This window comes from Choristoneura fumiferana, chromosome 10 (assembly GCF_025370935.1).
Source record: "Choristoneura fumiferana chromosome 10, NRCan_CFum_1, whole genome shotgun sequence".
In the NCBI taxonomy this organism is placed as follows: domain Eukaryota; kingdom Metazoa; phylum Arthropoda; class Insecta; order Lepidoptera; family Tortricidae; genus Choristoneura; species Choristoneura fumiferana.
In genome coordinates, this window is record NC_133481.1 from 18,038,092 (window position 1) to 18,060,603 (window position 22,512).

Genomic DNA, 22,512 nt, shown 5'->3' on the forward strand with positions numbered 1-22,512 from the left:
TATAGTAAGACATTTTCTTCACGTTTGTTATTGGCTAAATAAATTAATGAGCCAATCAAAAGTAAGACTGTAACAACAAACAAACGAAACGGATACAAAATTCAGATCTATTGTCAAGAAGCCATTAATATGTAAGGCGTATTATAAAGTTAATGATTATATTATGGACAGGGATATTTGGAAATAATTCCGATCCGCATTAGCGATCCCTTCAAATAGCGAACCTACTGTGTTAAAAATATAGTTTTGTTAAATACTTGTGATGTATAAATATAATTTAATAATATTGTAAATCTGTTTTAAAAAATATACCTCGTTGAGTTTCTTGCCGGATTCTTCTCAACAGAGGTTATTCTGAACTGGTGGTAGTTTTTTTTTGACATTCATAAGTGCTTGTTATAGCCTAAATTGAATAAAGATATTTTGATTTTGACTTTTGACTTTGAACAAACGAATATTTCGATACTAACGCCATCTAGCGATTATTTGCCTGTCAAGATTGGATTAATTCCATCCATACCTGCTATTATAAATTCGAAGGTAGCTCTGCCTGTTCTTCTGTGTGTGTGTCTGCTACCTCTTCACGCTTACATTATTAAACCAATTTAAATGTAATTTTACCTTGGGGACAGTTTAAAACTATCTGCCTTTTAGCTTTAGGGAGGACGAGACGGAGACTCGGCCCTACTCCACATCATAGCCACCCCGTCTAGACAGCCAAGTTTCTTCACTAGTTGTTCATGTACTGTAATAGTTACACATATATTTTAATTACTAGCGACCCGCCCCGGCTTCGCTCGGGTACAACTTTGAGAAAAAAGGTGAACAAATAAAGAAAGTCTCAACGACACATTTTTCACCTGCCTTTCACGAAAACTTCCAAGTGTACGCGAAGCTGGGGCGCGTCGCTAGTTATCTACATATTGAAACCTTCTTCTTGAATACACTGTCTATTGAAGAAAAGTTCATGAATTCGTTGCGTAGTTTAAAGGATCTAAGCGTAAATACCTACAGAGGAACAGACGGCGGAAAGTGACTTCGTTCTTATAAATACTACGAAAGTTAAAGACCATCTTATATATTTATTCATAATTACAATAAAAGTTACTAATGTTTAAGATTAAAATAACTTAAGATTGAATTTATTTCCAAATATATGGGACATTGGGGCTTAAAGTGTGAATCGAATTAGCCGCGGTCCCAAAATTTAATTTATCCCTTTTGAGGTTGGCGGTCAGATTAAAATACCCATATTTTTTTGTCATGCATTCAATTGTATGTATCACAGAACTGCAGGACTCAATCATGTTCGACTGCAGCGGGAAAAAGTGATAAGTGTTCTATGTGACTTCCTTTGTCATCATCATCATCATCATCATCATCATCATCCCAGCTTATATACAGTACCCGGCGATAAAGATCGGTCTTCGGAAAAAGACAGTTGACTGTTCACGACGATTTCCGAACACTGGCGACCGTCCATCAATCATCGTATTTATTAAGTGATGTTTTACATCAAATAAATACTGCACCTTTATGGACTTAACTAGCTTTTGCCCGCGGCCTCGCCCGCGTGGAATTCAGTTATCGCGCGCATGCATTTTTCCGGGATAAAAAGTAGCCTATGTCACTCACTAGCCCATAAACTATATCTATACCAAAAATCACGTCGATCCGTCGCTACGTTTCAACGTGAAAGACGGACAAACAAACATACAAACACACAAACGCCCACACTTTTGCATTTATAATATTATTATTATAGTATATAGTATAGTATGGATTAGTTTACGTCAAATTAATGACATGTAAACTTCGGATATCTATAGAGAGCTGTTGCAACTACTAGAAAAAGGATAGTTCCCTCTTTTTCCTAAAGCCGCCATCGTACAATTTAAAGTTTTGGGGGGTTTCAACCACTCTTTATTATATGTTTTCATTTATCTAAATGCGTCCGTGCTCTTTGCACTTGCACAACGATTGACAAACGTCACATAAGTAGTGTGTGACAACGCTCTCTCTCTCTCTCTCTCTCTCTCTTTCCAAAGACCGATGTGCAATCTTTATGGCCGGGTACTGTACTTTCCATTGCTGGGCACAAAGCCTTTTGAATGAGGGGGTTTAGCAAAGGGACAACTTAACCAGTGAGATACATATCTGGCTTCATTTTCACCGTCATCATCACGGACATCATCCCAGCCTCTACACCGTGTTTTTTAGGGTTCCGTACCTTAAAAGGAAAACCGAACCCTTATAGGATCACTTTGTTGTCCGTCTGTCTGTCCGTCAAGACCCTTTTTCGGAGGAACGCGTGGAGGTATCAAGCTGAAATTTATATCAAATACTCAGGTCTACTGTCCCTTGGAGCTGTGAAAAAATCAAACTTCTAAGCCAACGCAATCAAAATATACAGCCGTTTATGCTGCAAATTTTCGACAATCGCAAGGGAATCAAAACCTACAGGGTACTTCCCGTGAACTCAGAATCTTGAAATTTGGTACGAACAACCTCTTATAGCACAGATAAAGGAAAAATTGCGAAAAGCATTTTTAGTTACATCAAAATAAAAATATTGGTACGACTCGCACTTGGCCGGTTTTTATATCCGTCAACTTCGGCAGACGACTCAGTTCATTGATATGAACTACCTGATAATTAAATTTTTCGGAAATTGAAAATAATTTTTTTTTCCAAAATAAAAAACATTTTTTCTTGCATATAATAGCTTCACATCAATTCAATTAAATTTTTAGAAAAAATATAGCTCCATCGATACTATCGATGATTCCGCCAATGTCGAGGTTGAAAAAGACACTATCGGTTGGCCGTTGTACGGTAGCTTCGGTGTTCAGTTCTCGGATGAGAACCTTAAATAAACAACACAAACATAAATTTTTGTTAAACTACCTACAAATATAGTTTGTTATTTTTTATAAACTTAAATAATACATTTATAAGACGGGTATGTGCTAGAGCAAGAAGGAAATTTATGTTAACGGGGCGAGGGAATCGGGGAGGGAGGAGGTCATATAAGGGAGTGGTTATTTTGGAGCAATGAAAGAACAAGTGCTCGAGGGTGCCCTTGTCCATGCCACATTCACACATGGAAGCTTCACATTCATTGCTAATTGTTAAATTGTACAATAAATAAACCTGACAAGTGACATTGACGTGACAGACACATTAAGAGAGGCATCAAAAAAAATCTATCTTTTTTGCTAAATATGTGTGAATTAAACACGGATTAGTTAACGACTTTGAAAAAAAAACACAAATTAAGGACCTTTACGCTGTTTTACTGCTAATAATTAATTATCTTAACTCTTGATTATCTTTTAAACAGTAAGAGTTAGGCGCCTAGTGTCTTAGAGAAATTTACTTCATTTGACCTGTAGACTGTCCCCTTAAAGTTAACGGATATCAAAAATAACACGGTGTATATACGTCCCGCTGGGCACAGGCCTCTCAAAATGAGAGTGCTTAAGAGAGGGCAGTAACAACTGAACCAGTGAAACTCGTACACCTTTGGCCTCGTCTGAACTTTTCGTCAGGTGAGATAGGTATCAATCACAGGTCAGTTTTAATGTCAAAAAAAAACTATAATATCTAATGTTTCTCGTAAGAAAAGCACGGTATTTTTATTATACAATCCAATAGCAAGTGAAGGGACGAAGGATTTATTTCTTTGCTAGTTGTTGCCCGCGACTCCGTTCGCGTAGAATTTGTTTATTGTTATCCCGCGGGAACTATCCAATTTTCCGGGAAAAAATTGTCTTGTGTCCTTCCCAGGGACTCTATCTGTATAGGTACCGAATCATCTAAATCAGTTCACTGGTTTAGACTTGAAAAGGTAACAAATAAACAGACTTACAAACCTTCGCATATTTATAATATTAGCGGGATTCACATTTTGATTTGCAAAGTAAAACCATGCGTCTTTTTCTACCAAAATCTGTAACATTCTGAGGCTCCTAAACCCCTTTCTCTCACCGCCATCTACAAACCGACTTTAAAAAATAAATAAAGTAGGCGTATTAAAATAAAAAAATGGGCTACCTGCATTCAACGAGAATTCTGTAAAATCACTGACCGAAAATAAGGAACGGCGATTCGCATGCGACTGCATAAGTAGAAGGAGACAAAGGGGAAACGCGGGGAGGGAAAGGGGTAAGCGGGGAGGCATAGGGTTGACACTTCCATTGGAAAAAAACCTGATAGTTAGTACTCATTGGCAAGAAAATAACTTATATTCACGAGTGTTGAAATTGTGTAAAAAAAATCTATCTCTCTCTTTCACTCTTTATCCACAAAAGAGTAGCATAACTGACTGGCTGATTGACGAACTTACTCACAGACAAGACACAGTCTAAAAAAGCACTGGAGTAAGAGGTTTAAAATTTTGTTATTTCTTGATGATCATAAAAGTGGGCTAAAAAAAATTTTTTTTTAGGTTTTTGGAATATATAACTTGTAACTGCGGTATAAACCTAGTCTCATGTTAAAATGGAATATCCCTGACATGTTTCAGATCCATTTGTGATACTTTCTCAAAGTCCTTTAGCTCGCCGTTGGAGCACACTTTCAGAAAACCGATTAAACTGATACTAAAAATGAGTGAAATTTTTTGTCTTCCGCAGTCGGCTAAAATTATGCTAAAACCCTTTTTTGCGCTTCACCAGCCCTAGGGCCAACCAGTCGCCGAAACAAAGACAGTCGCCATGTCTCCAATAAGACTGTATATCAATCTTGGAGCGTCAAGTGCCCGAACTGGCCCAAAAACAACGACAAAAAGCGCCAAAAAAATGTCGACAATGAATGCCTTTAAATCGCTGCGAAAACTGCCAATTAAAAATTGATAGATAGAAAACGTTTTTTGGGGATTATGAATTTATATAGACGCTACGGGTAATGGTGGTGATAGGGAAGTTCAAAGTGATTAAATAAATTTGATACAGAGACGTATTTATTTGGGCATATACAGTATAATTTTAAGTAGATCTAACAGACTCATACTTGACAATAAATATGCCACCATTATCATATTGAAATTAAAGTGAATTGATGTTTCTATATTTGTACGAAAATATTCTAAACAATATGAAAGAGATAATTGAGAATCATACACCCAATCAAAGGAACTTAATAAATAACTGAGTCTAAACATATAAGTAGGTACTTAGAGAATAAGACGAATGAAAATGTTGTATTTCATTCTGAAACCGTTATATTACCAACCACTTTTTCGCATCTTAAGCTCTTAACGCGGAGACTTTTTTGGTGCTTTCACAGGTTTTAATAAATTGCTTACTTGCTACCAAAATTTGGAACCACGTTTTTGGGAAAATCGGATTCGTGAGCAATTAAGTCTCGGATGCTTGCTACAGATTGAACTGGAAAAACAAATGTATGGCCGTTGACACAATTTTATTCCTATTATCTTTACTAAAGTATCTTCTAGATACCACCAATAACTCGTCCTCATTATCATCATCATCTACTCCTAGCCATGTTCGGCTACAGCAACTGTTTCTTCTCGTTGAATTCTGATGCCCTCTAGTGGCTGACGTGACTGGTTTTTGCAGAAAATGTGTAATAATATGTGTGTGAAATATGTTTGTGATGTATTTCTCATACTTACACTATTCATAATATTCCGCGCAAGCAAACCAACGGTGGCCTAATGGTTTGACCTATGGTTTCTTAGGCAAAGGACTGTGGGCTCAATACCGGGCCAGCGCCTCTGATTTTTTCGAAATTCATTTGCGAAATTGCGTTTGAAAATTACCACGAGCCTTACAATTCAAATGGTGTATGAAGCTCCCAATCCACACTAAGCCTGCGTAGGAACTACAGCACAAGCCCTCTCATTCTGAGAGGAGGCATGTAATGACGATGAAGCAAAACTGCATGCTTCCATCGACAACGTTTTAATTTTCGTGTCTTCATTCATCCGCTTCGTGAAAGCCGTTCCATACAAACAGCGCATAACTCATTTGAACACAAACTTAACGTCCTTTCCTAGATTCATAGACAATTGATCTATGGTAACATAATACGAGCATAAACGTTTATGGCCCATAAATTCCCAGTCGATTCTACGGGAACGTCTCACCCGGGAAACTGAGACAGGACTTGAAGAAATTGGAGAATTGATGATATAGATACGAGAAATGCAATAACTTTACCTGCGACTTTGCTCACGTCAACCGTTAAATCAAGGTTTTCATTTACGTTGAGTAAAGAACATTGCCGTGCAGAATTTACTAATTAACTATAAACAATTACTTTGCTCACTCGCGCCCTTACGATAGCTACGTCTATGCAACAAAGTGTGTTCATGCACCCAGCTCTTCCACCTCTACACTGTAAGAACACACACAAATCACACAAATCCAACTATTACCACCACCACCGACACACTGCACCGACGCGTTTTGAACTTAACCAGAGTTCATCTTCAGAGTATCTAGCACAACCTTTCACCATGCTACTAACCACTTGACTTGAGGGTCCATGATGATCACATAATCTCTTTGTAACTATTGTAACCATACATTGTGGAAAAGCAATAAAATATTGAGTATTGAGTATTGACAGTCCGACGATACCATGGTATCCAAAACCAAAATGCTTCAAACCGTCCGAGGATACTTTAGTGTCGTAAAGTTTAACCTTGATTTTGTGAATAAATCATAAATTACATGCTATTTTTTTACAAAAAGTATTTGAATGAGTAAACATTAATTTACGTCTCAATATTTCTTCTTTATTCAAAACTTTGTAGTTGAAAAATTGTGGACACACAGCGCGTTTCGCCCGTCGATAAAAAACCCGGACTGTTTGAGGCATATTGGTCGCGCGCTCCGGACTGTCAAGTGGCTAAAGACTAAGGTATAGGAATCACAGAATGAAAAATAGCATACGTTTCATCCTAGGAACCTTACCTTAACTATAATACCTCCACGTCTTCCAATTTACCATTAAATATTTAAACACAATTCAATCTTCACTTTTCTCAGGCAAGCAACCCCGCTACAGCATCGTTTCCGGAGACCCCGACCACCACTTCACCATAGAACCCCTCACTGGTGCCATCCGAACATCAGGGAACCTAGACCGGGAAACCAAGGCGTCGTACCTGCTAAACGTGAAGGCAGCTAGCGGAAACCCTGCTAGCTTTGATCAAACGCAGGTAAGAAATGACGGAAACAAGAAAGAAGGAGAAATTAACAGAAGTAAGGAAGTAATGGGTCGATCAGCGTAAGACTGCTGGTAGAAGCTGGATGCGTCAAGCCGAGGACAGGGCGCAATGGCGCTTATTGGGGGAGGCCTATGTCCAGCAGTGGACTGCTAGATATAGGCTTGTTACTATTCAATTACTAATAGCACCAATCTTAAGCGTGACAACAATAGTGGTGACACTAATAATTCAGTCCACATTTTATCGCAAATCTTGCCTAGTGGCCCAAAAGTCCTTCAATTCAAGGACGAAAAATCGTGCAATTTTTATGACATTGCGGCGCTTAATCGGCCACTTCAAACTTGTTTCCTTTATGGCCAAGTAACAGTGTTCATCATGTATCTTTTTGACAGGTCCAAATAACTCTTGAAGACATCAACGATAACGCTCCTGAGTTTGGTACATCATCAGTGCGGGTGTCTGTGGCCGAGGCAGCAGCAGTAGGATCTGTGGTTTACGCAGCCAGAGCCACTGATGAAGATGAGGGCAACAATGCGCTAGTTTCTTACCATCTGGTGTCAGCTAGTGGACCTCCGAACACTTTTACTGTAAATGCTCAGCACGGATTGATTACTCTTTTGAGGTAGGTGTCTACTTAAAATTAATTGCAGTAACTTGTAAACTTAATATGAAAAAAGCTTTCACTTTTTGTGTCTATTGGTACTTTTCTAGCGACTATTACCAAGTTAAGAGTAAGTTGCATTTCTGAGCAAATGAGTAATGAATTATTATTTTTGACAAAATTATGGACAGAAAAATAACCTTATGTGTCTCATTATATTTAAATTTGTAGGTTTCATTGTTTTTTATTTGTAATAGCTATCTTGTAAAGACATCTACATAAGCAAACTAACTTCATAAATAAGACTAATCACGATGGTGACTTTTTTACAGACCCTTAGATTACGAGAACTTGGTGCGTCATACCTTAGTCATTTCTGCCAAAGATGGAGGAACACCACCGCTCAGTGCTAACTTGACCCTAACTGTTGATGTACAAGATGTTAACGATAACGTTCCAGTGTTCGAACATGAATCCTATACCTCCAATGTGTTGGAGTCAGAGGCTGTTAACACAAAGGTATAAAAATTACGTTCATTTGTTATTTAAGTAATTTAATGTTCAAACCGAGATTGCTATCAGTGCTTAATGATGGCCTGCTGCTATTTCATAATAACACTTTGATTTAAAATTACTACATGTTAAATAAATGTGGATTAATTTTATTTTTGTCATAAATCATAGAAATACTTTTTGGATCACAAATAAAATATTTCTGCAAATGCAGAGTTACGAACTAATTTCATGAAAAATTGTTGCTGAAATAAAACATACCTTAGTGTTAATAATGCATCCATTTCACAGATTATGGAGATCCAAGCAATTGATAAGGATACTGGCAATAACGCACGCATTACCTATCGCATAATACCAGCTGGTAACACATCCAACGATGGTTTCTTCCAAGTTCAACCCACCACTGGCTGGGTGTATCTCGCCAAGCCTCTAGACAGAGAAACAGTTGCACAACACAGAATGACAATAACAGCTACGGACAACGGCATACCACCACTATCAGCCAGTGCTAGCATAGTTATAAACATTATAGATGCCAACGACAACGACCCAGTATTCCCTAAAGCAGCCTATGAATTCATTGTTGAAGAAAATATGAATATTGGCGCGTTTGTTGGTAAAATAGTGGCGACAGACGCTGATCTAGGTGACAATGCGCTGCTAAGATACAGCCTGTTCCCGACAAATACTAGTTTCTTTATAAATCCATTGACAGGTGAGTTGAAAGTAATTTATTCAAGGCAGACATTATTGTGTAGTCGTTTAACGAGGTTTGATTTGGTTTGCTCGTTTGTTGTTTGAAGTGGACGTTGGTAAATTTCTCATTTATTGGTATTGTTTTGTTTTTATACCTTTCAATCATAATATTTATTTATGAATAAATACACCGAAATTCAATTAAAAACTGCTTGAATTATATTTTCTATTTCGGAATTTAAATACATGGGCATAATTATTATACAAATCACGGCTCAACGCGTTTGATTAGTTAAGTGTTTTCTTTAAAGAGAATAAGTTACAATAAATAGATTGTATACAAAATATACTATATACTAAAAAAATATATTAAACAATTTAGATTTTCATACTCGTACTTTTTTGAAGCCAGAACAAAGCACTTGAGATGATTATTTCAAATATAAACTGTCCTCTAACAGTGCATTCTTATATACTCGTTCATAATGAAATTTTACCGTAATCCCAACGAGCCGAGTATCCTATCCAATGTTTGATCAACCAAGAATAATTCCTACCTCTCAACGCATTGTTTAGACTGCCGGCACTTTTGAAAGCTAAAACTCGAAGTGTGTTGTGCTTTAAGACCCATCGACTGGACAAACAGACAGGGCAAACAGCAATTTTACCTGCATTTTGAGGAAAGGGGAGCATAGTTGATGTTCCCATGAATATCGCCTTCTTGCGATTTCGTGGAGAGTAACGAAAACTATTCTTGGGTATGAAATAACCGGGTTAAGCAGTTCAGAAATTATCATTTAAGATTCTTTACAAGTAAAAAAACAATTGTGTGGGAATCACGCAAATAAACTAAATAGGTAACAATAAACATTAATTTTAAGACTGGATAGCAAACGAGCAAGTGGGTCTCCTAAATGGGTCTTAGGTAAATAATTCATGTTTCCGCCGTTATGAAATACAAAATGATCTAGGAATTAAAGTATTGTTCACAAAGGTCTAGAGACTATATTTCTTGTCAAAGAAAACAAACATTTTGAGTAAACAATTTCTCCAGTGATGAGATTCAGACCTTATCATTAAAATCGCCATTTTTCTTTCTCAATAAGGGCGTCCGCAAAAATGGGGGTTGGCATCTTCAGATAACTGACTGATGAATGGCCCCCCGTTCCGTCTCAATTCGGCTTATCGCGGATCGACACCCCGCGAGCTAGTTAGCGGGTGTCTACCCTCCTGTCGCCGGCAAATTCGTAAATCATTCCGAATGACGTCTGTATGTGGACCCGATTGGCTACGATCTGAATACTGATCCAAACAGCTGCTTCTACAATGTTTTCGGAGGCAAAAACTCCGCCCTTTTATGTGCATAATCGCAGAGAACCTGTTGATTCCATTCGTCGGCACCATCAGACGCGAATCGATTCTGAGATCGATCCGAGTAATCGAATTACCCACTTAACAGTTGGCGCGTTTGCTCGATTATTAATCAATCGTTTATGGCAATTTTTAACGGAAAGGTCGCGACTATCTTCGCTCCGGGAGGCGGCTGTAATGAATATATGCGCGTCAATCGAGAGTTATAAACGTCGTCGTTTGCGCACGCGGCTTGACCCGCCATTAACTATTATTAAAATATTACTATGTAGAAGCCTGGCTATTCTCTGCTATGTTTTATTACAGCCTCAGAGGGCCAGATACTGTCGTCGGGCATTAAAGCTCGTACGTTACAAATGTACGTGTAGGACGTTGGCCGGTCGTACAACTCGTTCGGTTGACGGATACCTTTTATTTTCATATGCTTTTGAAATGAGTAATAGGTGTAAAATGTTGCTGGAATCCGACTCTCCAAAGGGTGACTATAAATTTTAACAATGACGCGTATATCGTCGGCGAATTAAATATGTAATTGTGACTCTGAGAAATGTGGAATTGTTTTTATTAATTCGCCACTCTATATGAATGATAGCGCGAGAAAATGAGTAAAGGTGCGACCGAACCGCTGCTTAAAATACGCTAACGGTGCGAAATCGCAGTGACGGGTAAGACTTTTGTTAAAGTCCTGGCGTTTACGGCACGTCACTGCGATTCCGTATTTTAAGCAGCGGTGTGGAGAGCATGCGATAAATACAGTGCGTCACTGCGATTCCGTGCCGTCACCGTTTTTTAAGCAGTGGTTTGGTCGCACCTTAATTCTACCTTACATATAATCGAAACAAAATCCTGCTTGGATGTAACTGCGTCGAAAATAACGATGCGCTTTTTTTTATAAAGCTCGCTCCGCGTCTCTCATTACGGCAGTCCCTGCCACATCTTATTATTGGTCGACAACTTCATCCACAAGCTGAGGAAAATGGTCTCAGAAACCAGGGATTTTAAAGTCTTCTTTAGTTTGTGCTGGATCCATAAAATCACGTTTATCATCCTTCACCGTTTCTGTCATCACGATTTTTAGGTTCCCAATACGGCTCGGCTGGGATAATCATAGCTATTCTGCCGCAAGCGATCTCTTTTATGAATGCCTAATTTCGGGTTAGGTTATCGCCATAATGGAATTGAAATTGACAAAATTCTTGTCGTAAATTTATTTAGAACGTGAATTGGCGTTATTAAGGTACCAAGAGTTAATCTAGATTCTGTATTAAAATTTGTTTATTATTTTTAAAACTCAAGTAAGTTCGCTAACCGGACTGGGCCCGCGTGGAACTACGACCCAAACCCTCTCGTTCCGAGAGGAGGTCTGTGCCTCTGCCTAGCAGTGAGACATAAATAGGATTGAGATAATGATAATTGAACTTTTTGTTACAGGAATCATTACAACGAAAGACTATCTTGATCGGGAATTAAAGTCTTCTTACTCTCTGTTTGCTGAAGCCAAAGACCAAGGAACTCCTGCTCGCTCTAGCCGAGTCCCAGTGTCTATTCAAATAAGTGATGTCAACGACAATGCACCAGAAATCATAGATCCAAGAGAAGATGTCGTCAGTGTTAGAGAGGAACAGCAACCAGGAGCTGAAGTCGCGAGAGTGAAAGCAATAGACAGAGACCATGGGATTAATTCATCAGTTACTTATTCCATTCTTAATGACAGAGATTCGGATGGCTTTGGCGTTTTTGTAATTGATCCAAAAACTGGGGTTATCAAGACTAGTACAGGTATATTGTTTAACGCTTTATCCTTTTATTATATTTAATAAGTCTCTGATTGTTGTATTTGCTACGTTTGTAGTGACCTGTATTATAGAAAAACCTATATTTTGATGTTACTGATTTATAAATTTTAATTCAGTTCTAGATCATGAAGAAAGATCTATTTATCGACTGACTGTAGCAGCAACTGATGGTGGGAAGCCTCCTAAACAAACAGTGAGACAATTAAAAGTTGAGGTTCTAGACCTAAACGATAATAGACCTACATTTACAAGCTCCAGTTTGTCATTTAAAGTAAGTAAAATATCTAATTGCCTTAATTCAAGCGTATTCATTTATAATAAGATTCGTGTTTTTACTAAGAAACATAAGAGGGCTATGATTTGTATTTTAATGAATTATTTATTTTTGAAATAAAATTACTAAGTAATTATTAATTGTTTTAGGTGAAAGAAGATGCTGACATTGGTCATGTTGTGGGTACTGTGGCATGTTGTGATAACGACATTCATGAGAATCTTTTAAATGGCGAAGAAAAACAAATATCTTATCTACTTATGCCTTTAACTACCGACTATTTACCAGGGACTTTCGAAATTGATAGACGAACGGGTTCCTTGGTTGTAGCCAGGCAGTTAGATAGAGAGGTTCAAGATGAATACAGATTAGAAGTCAGAGCTTTAGATACGTCTGCTACTAACAATCCTCAGAGTAGCGCTGTGACAGTTAAAATAGAAATTGTAGATGTGAATGACAATGCACCACAATGGGCTCAAGATCCAATTAACATAGAAGTCTCAGAAACAACTCCTTTAGGAATAATTATCTACAATTTTACCGCCAAAGACACTGATGCTGGTGCAAATGGAGAGCTAAATTTTAAAGTCGTGTCTTTATTGCCATCTTCATATAAAACATTTGCTTTGGACCCACTAACTGGCTCACTGACGCTTACTGCAGCTCTAGATTTTGAAGTGTTAAAAGAATATTGGCTCGTTATTGAAGCTACTGATATGGCGATCAACTTAACTGAACGAATGTCAACATTAGCCACAGTACATATTTCTGTAACTGACGCTAATGATAATGCACCAAAATTTGTTTCTAAAAATAAAGCATCAGTGTCCTTGAATACATTAACTGGCACTTTGTATCAAGCGTTAGCTATTGATGCTGATACAGGTGACAATGGCAGAGTATCTTATTATATATCTAGCGGAAATGACCATGCATATTTTTCTATGGAATACGATACTGGAAGACTTACACTGTCAAAAAAGTTTTCTTCTGACAGTGGAAAAGTGAGATCTGGAGAGTATAATCTTAACCTTACTGCATCAGATCACGGCATTCCCTTTCCTAGACAAAGTCATATGATGCTTCAACTGAATTTACAAGAATCCACTAATATTCCTCCAAGATTTATGGACTCATTTTACAAAGCTAATATCAGTGAAGACATCCGACCAGGAAGCTTCGTTACAAGACTCAACGCGAAATCATCTAGAGGAAATGCTGGTAAGTAAAAACCTAATGTGTAACTTAATTAATGCAATACTTGTGATTTTTTTACGAAAATATTTTTTTTTGTTTCAGGAAATTTGATATACGTTATACCATCAGGAGTGGCCGATGACAAGTTTGCGATAGATGAACATCGCGGTACTATTACTGTAAAATCTAAAATCGATAGAGAAGAAAAAGATCTCTACACTTTTCCCGTTTACGTCACTGATTCCAGTACATTTCAATCAACAACAAATTTTGACGTAACTACTGTTAGCGTAAGCGTTATGGACGTAAATGATAATCCGCCAACTTTTAAAACTGGATCATGCTACCCCCTAGCAGTTCCAGAAAATAATGAACCAGATGTTATTCATACTGTCGCCGCTACAGACAAAGATATTGGTGCCAATGGGATCGTAACGTACAGTATCACATCCGGTAATAGTGGAAATAAATTCTCAATTGATCATACAACTGGTCAATTGACAGCAAAGACTTTGGATCGAGAGACTCAGTCAAAGTATCATCTTTCTATTACTGCTATTGATCATGGCTCACCAGTGGCTTTACAAGGATCTTGTAATATTACCATATTGGTTGAAGATCAAAACGATAATGATCCAATTTTTGACACTGGTCATTATTCTGCGGCTATACCGGAAAATGCTCAGTTGGATACTTCAGTCATTAAAGTCAGAGCAACAGACGCTGATTTAGGATTCAACAAACGTATTGTTTACTCGTTGGCAAACGAAAGTCAAGGATTATTCCGGATTGACAATAAGACGGGAATCATTTTTACCACTGGGTAAGTGCCTTCATCAAAGTAAAAATAAAAATAGATGAAATATAAACATTTTTGACGTAAATATTGCATTATCTTTCAACATTAATTTAATCATTTTCTTTTTTTCTAGGTCATTTGATAGAGAAGAAAAGAACCTGTACCATTTTGAAGCTGTGGCTACAGATGAAGGCCGATACGTTGCTCGATCTCAAAGAGTTTCCGTTGAAGTATCTATTACAGATGTAAACGATAACAAACCTATTTTCACAAAATATCCATTCAAAGAACAAATCCCTACTTTCAGTCCACCTGGACAAAGCTTGCTTCGCGTTTCTGCCACAGATAATGATATCGGCACCAATGCTGAAATACTATTTGAACTTGTAGACACATCTAACAATAAATTTCGAATTAACCCAACAACAGGTGTTCTAACAGCCAATCAAAGCCTAGCCAGCGAAAACGGTAAACTCATCCATCTAAAAGTGATGGCTAAAGATAAAGGAAATCCGCCACAAAGCTCTATCGGACTAATTGAGATTCGAATCGGTGAAAATTCTGATCAAACGCCCTTATTAAACTTTCAAAATACGAGCTACAATGTTACTATTGAAGAAAATCTACCGTATGGTAAAGACGTGTTGCAAGTAACGGCAGTTCGCAGCGACGGGCGACGCCAAAGGGTAATTTATGAATTCGGAAACGGGAACGACCAGTACGCGTTCGAAATAGACTCTAACTCCGGCGTCATAAAGGTGAATAACTCCGCTAATTTGGATTACGAATCGCACCCGGGCCCGACGCGGCATCTCGTCGTGGTCGCGCGGACGGAGGGCGCGCCGGTCTTATACGGCTACTGCGACGTAACAATAAATCTGTTGGACCAAAACGACAACGCTCCCAGATTTACGCAACAGCAATACATCGCGAACGTTCTCGAAGGGAACACTAAGGGCGAGTTTGTAGTGCAGCTCGCAGCCAAGGACAGCGACCGGGGAATGAACGCGAGAATCCTGTACCACATAGTAGACGGCAACCACGATAACGCGTTTATTATTGAGCCTGCGTTCTCGGGGTCGGTCAAAACGAACATAGTGCTGGATCGCGAGATAAGAGAGACGTACAAACTGACAGTGATAGCCACGGACGAGGGCGATCCTCAGATGACTGGCACGGCCACATTACGCATCAACGTCGTCGATGTCAACGACAACCAGCCGACCTTCCCGCCACCGAACATCATTGCAGTATCAGAAGGTTTGTTTTCCAAGTTTTTACACTCGTTTACGTATTCTGTTTTAAATTGCTGTAGGTCGGCCTATCGACTTTTCGAAATAAATTGGTAGAACAAAAAGCGTCGTACAAAGAGGGAGGTATTTTACATAATTTGTATTCCCAACTCTGCGAGTCCGCGACGTTTCGATTCCAGCGCTGAGATTAAATAAAAGGGACTCCTTAAGGATCAATATTTATTGGATGGTATTACATTTTTTCGAGTGCATGTTTAAGCGGTGCCTCCCCAAAGATCCGCGTCGCTTTTTGTTTTCTTTTTTTATATCATTGTACGCCGACAGCGGTTTTGTTTTAGAGTTTATTTTGCTGATCGTTAAAACGGCAGCCGTTCCGTTTAAACGAGAAATCGAGAAAGTATCGTGGACATCTTTTGACGTTTTTGTTTATGTTTTTGCAGGAACGGAAGTGGGGTCAGTGCTGACATCCGTTACGGCGAACGACGTCGACACGTATCCTGCCCTCAAGTATTCTCTATCTCAAGGAGACAACAGATTCTCGATTGACAGATACAGTGGGAAGATTGTTTTGAATAAGGCTTTGGATTTTGAGACCAAAAAGGTGTATGAAGTAAATGTGAGCGTGTCGGACAATGAGCACGTGGCTAAAACGACTTTGACTATCAACGTTTTGGATGTGAATGACAACTCGCCAGTGTTTGACGAAATATCTTACAATAGGATCTTACCAGGTAAATTTTATTTATATTTTGTGTGATAAAAATTCAAACTAAACTAGACATTAGACAGACATTATTGAAATAGTTATGTTTTTTTTTCTGGAAATTCTTTGTTCACCTAATTGTGTTGTAGCAACATTAACAAGTACCTTATTTAAACAACTTTTTTTTTCAACATTTCAGAAGGCACAGGCAACGTAGAAATTGGTGCCGTCAGCGCCAAAGATAAAGACAGCGATGACAACGGGAAGATATCTTACTCAATTCTTGGTGAAACCAAGAGTTATTATATAGACGCGGTGTCGGGGGCCATTTTTGTGAACTACAGTGCGCTGCCAAGCCAAAGAGATACACAGTTGGCAATAGTAGCCACTGACCATGGTAAACCTAATAGAAGCGCTGTAGCTGCCGTAAGGATCAGTACTGGTGCATCATCAGAGATCAAACCTTTTATAGGACAAGATACCTACAGGTAATGACTACAAATTACTATAAAGTTTATGGTCAATCAAACATTTTTCTATTAATTATATTGATCAACACAAAACCTATAATAACACTTAAACGTTATTTGTAACAAAAAAGATAAAATTATTCAGTTTCACATTTATCATAAATTTTGTTTCAAGGAATAATGTCCATTAAATTACAAATAAACTCTTAGTGATGGGTTACTAAATGAAAAAAAAATGTTTTTCAGGATTACTGTCCACGAAGACACAGAAAGAGGTTCGTCGCTGCTTCAAATTGGCAGTATCAATGATGTCCTCAAGAAATATAATCTGGAGTTCCATATCACATCTGGCAACGAAGGCGACGTGTTCGATGTCACGCTTGATGGAGCTTTGATCTTAGTCAACAAACTTGATAGAGAAACCCAAGATTCATACGTCCTTGGACTAGCTGCTGTGGAACAAGGAAAACTAATTTCTTATTCGCAGAACAAAACGTCAATAACTGTTTTTGTTACTGTAGCTGATGCTAATGATAACTCTCCAGTGTTTTCCACGAGTGACTTTGAGCTGACTGTTAGTGAGGATGCAAAACCTGGATTCACATTGACGAAGTTAGCAGCAACTGATGCGGATTTGTATGGAACACCAAATTCTGCGATCATCTATAACATCACATCTGGTGATGATGAAAAACTTTTTTTCGTTCACCCTACTACAGGTGTTTTGTCAGTAAATAAGAGCCTAGATTATGATACTGGCAATACAGAATACAAACTTATTATAGTTGCGTGCGATCAAGGCATACCGTCTTTATGCAACGGTTTATACATTAAAGTTGGCATAATTGATGAAAATGACAATGCTCCAGCTTTTCCTGTGAACGAATACTTTGAAACAGTAGCCGAGAATGAAAGAGTTGGTACTTCCGTATTTACAGCAAGAGCAACTGATTTAGACAAAGGGAAATATGGGAAACTAAATTACACAATAGTACCGACAGCTACAAATTATAATAGAAACGATGATTCGTGGAAAATGTTTCAAGTTGACTTGGCAACAGGATTAATCAATACGAATGCTGTTTTCGATTATGAACAGAAAAACAAATATGAATTTTCTATCAAAGCTTCTGATATGGGCGGAAAGTCTTCAACTGTCAAAGTGAGGATTGATATTGAAAGTCGTGATGAATTCTATCCTCAGTTTACTCAGAAAACATACAATTTTCCCATTCCGAAGAAAGGACCACTGCCTGCTGGTTATGTCATCGGCCAAACTACTGCCATAGATAGAGACAAGGGAGTAGATGGAAGAATAGTCTACCAGCTGTCGACATCTCACTCATATTTCAAAATTAACAGAACGACTGGTGTCATAATACTTAAGAAAAGAGTGGAATCCGTGCAAAACCTCTTTGGATCTGATAAATCCATTAGTTTAGTGATCACAGCTAGCTCTGGTAGACAAGGATCACTAACAAACAAGACTGCTGTTGAAATTTTGCCTGATTCATTGGCAATTGTTTCTGATATTAATCTGAGAGATACTTCAGCTGCTCCAAACAGCGGACTCTCAGATTGGGCACTAGGGTTGCTTATAGTATTTATATTCATCATAATTATATTTGCAGCAGCATTTTTATTCTTACACATGAAGAATAAAAGACACAAAAAAGTAAATAAACCCGGACTTAATTCTGAAGGAGTAGGCGCTACTAATAGTTATGTAGACCCAAGTGCTTTTGATACTATTCCCATACGTAACACTGGACCTGTAAACGCTGGAAACCAATTTGCGCCTCCTAAGTATGATGAGATTCCCCCGTACGGACCACATACGGCTAGCTCTAATTCAGGCGCTGCTACTACGTCTGAACTATCAGGATCCGATCAATCTGGCTCCAGTGGTCGAGGCTCTGCTGAAGATGGAGAAGATGGTGAAGATGAAGAAATAAGAATGATCAACGAAGGGCCACTGCAAAGAGACTCTGGTATCCATAGACAGAAAGACGGAGTCGATGATGATAATTTATCAGATGTTTCTGTACATAACACTCAAGAATATTTAGCTCGTCTGGGCATAATAGATACAGGCACTGGTGGTGGAGCATCAACATCGTCAAGAAGATGCTCAGAAAATGTAAACAACAAAGATACTTTGTTACATCATGGGTCCATTGATCCAATGCATATATTCGATGAAGATGGTGCTCATGAAAACGATATCACTAATCTTATATATGCAAAGCTTAATGAAGTAACCGGAAGTGAAAGAGCAAGTAGTGCTGATGAAGCCAGTGCAGCAGTAGATAGGGCCATGGCGTTGGGTGCATTCCCCAGTGCTCCAGGAGAAAACACAGCAGTTCCCACGGCTGGGCCATCTATGACTGGCAGTTTAAGCTCAATAGTGCATTCAGAAGAAGAACTAACTGGAAGCTACAACTGGGATTACCTGTTAGATTGGGGGCCACAATATCAACCGTTAGCGCATGTATTTTCTGAAATTGCTCGTCTTAAGGATGACGCGGTTTCTTTACAAAGTGGTAATAGTGGTGCATCTAGTGCTAAGAGTAAAGGGACTTCAATTTCTGGTGGTAAGAGTGTGCCGCCTCCTTTGTTAACTACTGTAGCTCCAAGGAGTTGTCCGGCTCCGTCGCTTTCATGTAGGCAACCTCAGCATTTATTGCCTAGGTCGCCCATTAGTCATGATGTGCCTGGTGGCTTTTCTGCCGCTGCGGCTATGTCTCCTTCGTTTTCACCATCTCTATCTCCTTTAGCTACTCGATCACCATCTATGTCGCCTTTAGTAGGCCCGGGCTTACCCCCAAACACAGCTAGTAGAAAAACTCACTCCACTATGAGGATATGAATTTAATTGTAATGATTTGTAAATATCAGATTGACTGTTATGCCTATAAGTATTGATAGTAATATTTATTCGACCGATGTAATCGGCTTAGTGTATACTTATTTAATCATTTTGTGCATGTTGTACATTTTAACGCCCTGAATATGCTCAAAGTGATCTGTTAAGCGCTTATTACCGATTTTTACGGTAAATGTAAATATATCCGTTCGGGTTGTAAGTTGTTAACTGTAAATATTAGTCTGTATGTTTAGTGCCTTGTAAAGTATAAACTGAAGACTGCCATGTTATTTTTATATTTTAAAACAAACGAATCAGCTTTACTGTAAGCTATAAGATTAAAGTAAGATTATTGCGAATGTGCTTTGCTAAAGTTGTAACATAGTAAAATGCAGTCACAAAATTTCTGAGCGTGCTACTTAATTTTGAATCAATAAGATGTCCGACTCAGATATGATTGGAAATTTATCTTCTAAAAAAAACAGTGAAATATAGATACTAAAAATACGTATTTTATGCAGCTCTTGGCAGCAATCTTTGGCCAAAAATTTAGTAGGTACTCTATTTAAATCTTCAAGTACCTTTATAGAAAAATTGTACTCGTTATTTCCATGCTCATGTTTTTGCCGCATTACGTTTCGTTGCTAGAGAAAAAAATGTGGATCCACAAGGACCATTGTAAATCTAGAAAGTTGTTCTGTGATCTTCATCTTAGTATCAAGAATATCAATAATGCACCGTCTAAGTTTTGATTGTATCTAAAAAGGTGTAATTTCCTGTAGTAACAGTTAAAAGAAGTGTAAATAAAAATCTGTTCATAAAATCCTAGTTTTAAGATCTAAAATGCCCCAATAATGTTTAAATGAAAATAAAAATGTTGCAAATTTTATAATTGGTTTTATTTATCATTGCACATGTTCATTAATTAATGAATCGAATGAAATATTACCAAGTAATGATATATCACAGTTGGATATTGATACAGTAATACTAATGGTGTACTAGGCACGTAAATGATTATCAAAATCATATTTTTGATACAATTTTACGATTGTATGTATAATGTCTACCATGATACAAACGAACTCAATAGTTTTTTTGATGACAATAAATATAAATAAATATTACTCTAATGATGATTATTTGTGTAAGGCCATTACAATAATTGCATTATTGTGAACATTCCTACTTTCTAATAGTTAAACACCTGGCTTATGATAGTGACTTATAACTAAAAATGCCTATATCACTACAGTTTAAGTATCCTCACAAAAATTGATTCACAGACAGTTGAACAGGGATATAGAAGTGAAGTGCTCTGTAAAGTGTTTGTTACCAGCGCCATCTATTGTCAACATTTAAAACTACGTTTTCATCCAAAGATGGCGCTGAAATTAAAACTTGTTTTGTTTGAAATATACACTTAAATCTACTGCCACCGAAACAAATCATCAAGTGATGTCAATTTTCTACCGTACTTTTGACCGTAACGTGTATTGCCTTTTTATTTGTACTAAAGGTGAAAAAAGACCTACCATAGCTAGCTTCAGAAGCAACGTGCACTGAGTTCAATAGTCACACTTTTCTCGTCAAGTAATTTCAAGAAAATAAACTATCCCACATGTCGCATTAACTTCACACTTTTATGTTACTTAATATTTTTATAGGATCGGATTCAATTTTGACTTTTCACAAATAAAATTTAACTTAAACGTCAAAAAAATTCATGACGACGGAATTTTTCATTGAACATTTCTCAGTACATTTCAATATCACTGATATCATCAACATATAAAGCACATTGCCATTATAATTCTATATCCCGTGACAATTTGAACTGTAATCTGCGTCCTACTCCTAAAGCACTCTTTTTTACTCGTATCTATAGTCTAAGTTTATAATGTTAGATCCTAAAGCGTGACATACTCGTATTTCTGCACAAGTTATGAGAATTTGAATGTTTTACTTTCCAGACTTTGTCATAATAGTTCTTGCAGTTATATCGCCATCTAAGGAAACACGATTATTAGAGTTTTGTTGACATATAAACATTTCAGTAGACAAAGCTATACAAAAATTAAGAATTACAGTCATGTAATTAACGGACTTGAAAAAAAGGAGGAGGTTATAAGTTCGGTTGTATTTTTTTATCTAACAACTACCAGATACGATGTTTTACTACCACTTCAACTCGCTCAGTCTATTTATGTTATTAAAATTATCATTAAATTACTTTAAGTTTGACAATATTCTTTTCAATAAATTATAATCTATGAGCAAAAAAAGGTTTCCAAAAAAACAACCAATGTGCGTTGGTATACAGTGTAGTTCTGTACGAAGATGTGGCTATTATTCAAAATTAACTTTTGATCCATTTTTATTCTTTTTGATCTTGGGTCGAAAACTGGCAAGAGCAGGCGAAAATCGTAAAGCATGGCGTAGTCTGGTGTTGTTAGCCAATACCTACTTCGGGTCATATCAATTAAGTAAATAAGTACCTATTACTCCTTAACTTGAAAATCATACCTACTTAACTGTGATAGCTTTTTTTAAAGTCGTTATACTTAATATACTACTTATATTACGTTTGTAGTTGTGAACCTATCATTTTTCAGATATAGGGAGATTTGTCTTGTAGTAAGAGTATTTGAATTTATTTTAGTTATTTGAAAGTGTGTTTAAACCTAGCACTCGCTAGATCTCTAGAGGTAAGCTATGCGACAGACATTGTGAAACTATACCTAAGGTTTTTTTGTAGTATTAACTATT

General features: G+C 37.5%; 1 protein-coding gene across 1 annotated transcript in view; it reads left to right on the forward strand.

The window, feature by feature from the left end:
• The window catches only part of ds (dachsous cadherin-related 1), a 410,449-nt gene extending 388,498 nt beyond the window's left edge, over positions 1-21,951 (forward strand). The window contains exons 5-16 of the mRNA XM_074093746.1: positions 7,020-7,192; positions 7,594-7,823; positions 8,135-8,321; positions 8,607-9,033; positions 11,817-12,164; positions 12,298-12,452; positions 12,605-13,676; positions 13,755-14,475; positions 14,585-15,711; positions 16,145-16,435; positions 16,607-16,895; positions 17,124-21,951. Of these exons, the coding sequence (XP_073949847.1) occupies positions 7,020-7,192; positions 7,594-7,823; positions 8,135-8,321; positions 8,607-9,033; positions 11,817-12,164; positions 12,298-12,452; positions 12,605-13,676; positions 13,755-14,475; positions 14,585-15,711; positions 16,145-16,435; positions 16,607-16,895; positions 17,124-19,746 (7,643 nt within the window). The 3' untranslated portion in view covers positions 19,747-21,951. The remainder of the gene's footprint in view (positions 1-7,019; positions 7,193-7,593; positions 7,824-8,134; positions 8,322-8,606; positions 9,034-11,816; positions 12,165-12,297; positions 12,453-12,604; positions 13,677-13,754; positions 14,476-14,584; positions 15,712-16,144; positions 16,436-16,606; positions 16,896-17,123) is intronic.
• Positions 21,952-22,512: the final 561 nt, after the last annotated feature.